The 3,750-nt window shown below is 47.9% G+C and overlaps 1 protein-coding gene across 1 annotated transcript; it reads left to right on the top strand.

Moving 5' to 3' along the window:
• Positions 1-218: 218 nt before the first annotated feature.
• LOC120665952 (ras-related protein RGP2) lies at positions 219-1,983 on the top strand. The gene is made up of 2 exons (XM_039945677.1): positions 219-511; positions 1,203-1,983. The coding sequence occupies exons 1-2, from the start codon at positions 347-349 to the stop codon at positions 1,689-1,691; spliced, it is 654 nt and encodes a 217-aa protein (XP_039801611.1). The 5' UTR covers positions 219-346; the 3' UTR covers positions 1,692-1,983.
• The last annotated feature ends 1,767 nt before the right edge of the window (positions 1,984-3,750 follow it).

Raw genomic sequence — 3,750 nt, 5'->3', positions numbered from 1 at the left:
ACGAATCTAATGATGGTAATTAATTGATGATTTGCTACAGTGATGCTACAGTAACCATCCTCTAATCGCGCGGTCAAAGACCTCATTAGATTCTTTAGAGTCACTAGCGCGGGGGTTCTGGAATTGGTTTTGTAAACTGGCTTTATTTGACACCGTAATTAACAGTCAAAGTGGCACTATTCACTAGCGCTAGAATCCTAGCGCGCATCCAAACAAGGCCTTTACCCCTCTTCTCCTACCTTACGAATCCCTCTTGCTTTCTTGGCTGCCGCCTCCTCCCTCGGGACCTCCTCACCACGGAGAAGAGATCTCCTCTACCGGGCGAGCAGGAGAGCAGGGGAGAGACATGGGCGGGCGGGTGGATCACGAGTACTCGTACCTTTTCAAGATGGTGCTCATTGGGGACAGCGGCGTTGGCAAGTCCAACATCCTCTCTCGCTTCACGCGCAACCACTTCTCCCTCGACTCCAAATCAACCATCGGCGTTGAGTTCGCCACCAAATCCCTGCAGGTCCGGCGCCATTCCCTCCCCATTCCCCCTCTAGTTCCACACGCGCGCGTCCGTGGGTAGTTTCGTCTCGATCCGAACCCGACAGATCTCAGTCTTGGTGGCCTTCGTAGAGCGAATGATGTCGCCAAGATTACGTTTGGTACCCATCCCGATAAAGCTGCCCGTTTCGTCATGCGCGGTGCCTGACGACTCTTTTCTTTCTCGGGACATTGAAGGTGATGCGTCAAATCTTCGTGGAGGGATTATTGGGAAATCATCTGTTCACATGTAGCGAATGCATTGTTCCGTCGATTTTATTTTCCCCGTCACCTGATAATTATTCCGACATACACTTTGTTACTTTGGAAATTTCTCTGTGTTGTAGCGAAATCATTTTGCTGGATAGATCGGCCTTTTTGCCCTGGATCGCATCATTGAGTTGTTTGATGTAGATAAGATTGATGCGCCAGCTACGGCCTCTGATATCTATGTGGTATCCTGTCTGTCTTTGAGTGTTAGGTGAACCAAACTGTCATTGATTTTCCTCGCTGTTTAAGTATGCTTGTGCTGTTTATCTCTTTTGATACGAAACATGTTGACACAATGTCGTTGCAATCCTTTTGTATACTGGACAACCTCTTCTCCTAATGAGGATGAATTATTGCTGCGGCTATTTCTTCAGTGCCTGATTGTATCTAATCTTCTTTTGCAGATGGAGGGCAAAACAATAAAGGCTCAGATCTGGGACACGGCCGGGCAGGAGAGGTACCGTGCCATTACAAGTGCGTACTACCGTGGTGCTGTTGGAGCTCTACTCGTATATGACATCACAAAGAGGCAGAGCTTTGACAATGTTCACAGGTGGCTGCGTGAGCTCCGCGACCATGCTGATTCCAGCATTGTGATCATGATGGTCGCCAACAAGTCTGACCTGATACACTTGAGGGCTGTTTCTGAGGATGAAGGCAAAGCGTTGGCAGAAAAGGAAGGGTTATTCTTCCTGGAAACATCAGCTATGGAGGCGGTAAACGTGGAGGAAGCCTTCCAGACTATAATCTCGGAGGTCTATGGCATTGTGAACAGGAAAGCGCTGGCTGCCAAAGAAATGGCAGCTGCAGCAGCTCCACTGCCTTCCCAGGGCAAGACCATCAGCATTGACAGCACTTCAGAAAACACAAAGAAGGCATGCTGCTCTACTTGAAATGTAATTGGGCTTCGGACATCATATTATAGAGAACTTTGGGCAACAAATGTTGGTAGAAAGCGGAGCATAGTACTCAAATGGTGTTGAGGGAATATCTATTCGTACCTTGTTTTTTCTTTGTTGCGTGAACTCGCTGGATCATATGCAGTTTGTTCAGTGTTTCTGAATCAAAAGTTAGATGTGTGTATTAGGATTCATTCCAGTTGCATTCTGGAAATTACATGCCACTGCAGTATATCTAATAATTATATGGTCAAAGTTACAAAATTTAATAGTGATATTCTCAGCATTTTGGTCTACCTAGTTAGTTATGCAGCCTATTCCTACTGAAGTTGTGATGCAAATTCAGTAACACCTGCTTCATGATTACAGTGGGTATTGGAATCTTGAAATATTGTTTTTTCTTTGCGAGGATTCAGCAATCTACGGGTGCAGATTATTGACTCTTAGATGTATTTCTAACTTTCTTTAGTTCAAAATTTTGTACTAATTTCTCAAAATGTGATCTGATTTTAAAAAATTAGCACAAAATTTTAAACTAAAAAGGGTTGGAAGTGCAACTTAGAGTCATTAGTTGACCCCCCAACAGCAATCTATTTGAGTGGTTCAGTGATTTGCTAAGTCACTGAAATAGTTAGCGAACGGTTTTCATTCTGGATGTTTCTGAAGGTCATATCCGAGCCGTTCATGGGCCACCTTGTCGATTGTTTATGATTTAATCAGTTTTCAAAGTGTGTCAGTGATAATAAATCCCTTCATATTTATTCCAGTCGGTTAATGGCAGACTGGAATCTATCACCTGGACTCTATAATCATTGTCGACTAATTAAATAAATCCAGTGCACGAGCTTGAGATACAAACTACGAGGTCGGTAAAATTTTGGCACATGCCTACTGTCTTTAGGCGTGGGTTTGATGTTTTTAAAGAGTCCTTTACCTACATACTCTTATGTAAAGTATCCTTGATCTTCATATTCCTGAAAAATAAACTCGCATCTCAATATCCTCGCGTTAAGTTATATTTACCCCTATACCCTTCTAGACGGAATGAACACTAACGATGGCTAACGGAGTTGGAAAAAGACAATTTTGCCCTTATGTATATTGTGTGTTTCCCTTATGAGTTTTTTAACCTGTATACTCTTTTGTAAACTTGATGTTAACCTATATATCCTTGGGACTATTTAAACAGTTGGAGGGGCTGGAAGGATGCGGTCCGCCCATGTAGCATTTTTTTTGTTTTTAATTTCAGATATAATGAAAATAAAAAAACTAAGAGGTTAGTGTTGTCGTCGGAAAGGCCCGGCTAGGAGTCCCTCACCTTGGGCCACCCGGCCAGGAGACCGAGTAGCATTCGTGAGACAGGTAAAAAGTTATTTGCGTGACCATCTGACGCTAATCTATACTATAAGGATCCATGACAATTGAAATATTTCTCACCAAGTTTAGTCCCCATACCCACCACACAAACCCCACTTTTGGGCCCACCTGAAAGCACCAAATGTTTGACAGGGGGGATGGCAGGCCGAAAACCAAGCGCCCTCCCGTTCATTCGCGAGGGCACGACCCCCCTTTGTCACTTTTTTTTTCACCACAGCATTCTCTACCCACCCCCAGTACCCGCGATCCTATTGGCTGGCATCGTGACCCGCCCGGACTAATCGGCCCGTCAATCACGACACCTGCCCCTACCCCTGACGCCGCCTGCCCCCGACACCCCCCTTCTCCCTCGCGACACCTCGTCCCCCCAATGCCCTCCGCCCCAACTCGCGGTCATCCCCGCTGAGCCCCCCCCCCTCCCCGAGACCCGACCCCGGCCGCCTGCGCCTAGCCCTGCACGCCGCCCGCCACCCCCCCCCCCACGGCCACGATCGAGCGCCCCTCCTCCCCGGCGGCTCGCCTCTCCATGGAGCTCGCTGCGCTCGTCCCTGCCCAGGCGGGCGCGGACGCCCGTCCCTGCCCCAGTGGGCACCAGCGCGCGGCCCGGCACGTGGGAGCGACGGCGGTGGGACCGCCCCCGTTCAGCTGCGGCGCGGGGCAGCGGGGCCGACCGGTG

This window comes from Panicum virgatum, chromosome 3N (genome assembly GCF_016808335.1).
Source record: "Panicum virgatum strain AP13 chromosome 3N, P.virgatum_v5, whole genome shotgun sequence".
Taxonomy (NCBI): Eukaryota; Viridiplantae; Streptophyta; class Magnoliopsida; order Poales; family Poaceae; genus Panicum; species Panicum virgatum.
This window is presented reverse-complemented; position numbering and strand designations above follow the sequence as displayed.

Excerpts from the sequence above, each read along its gene's own strand:
- LOC120665952 (XM_039945677.1), top strand. The coding sequence starts at position 347 with ATGGGCGGGCGGGTGGATCACGAGTACTCGTACCTTTTCAAGATGGTG. Across the intron at positions 512-1,202 it reads TCGCCACCAAATCCCTGCAG|ATGGAGGGCAAAACAATAAA; the intron begins GTCCGGCGCCAT and ends CTTCTTTTGCAG.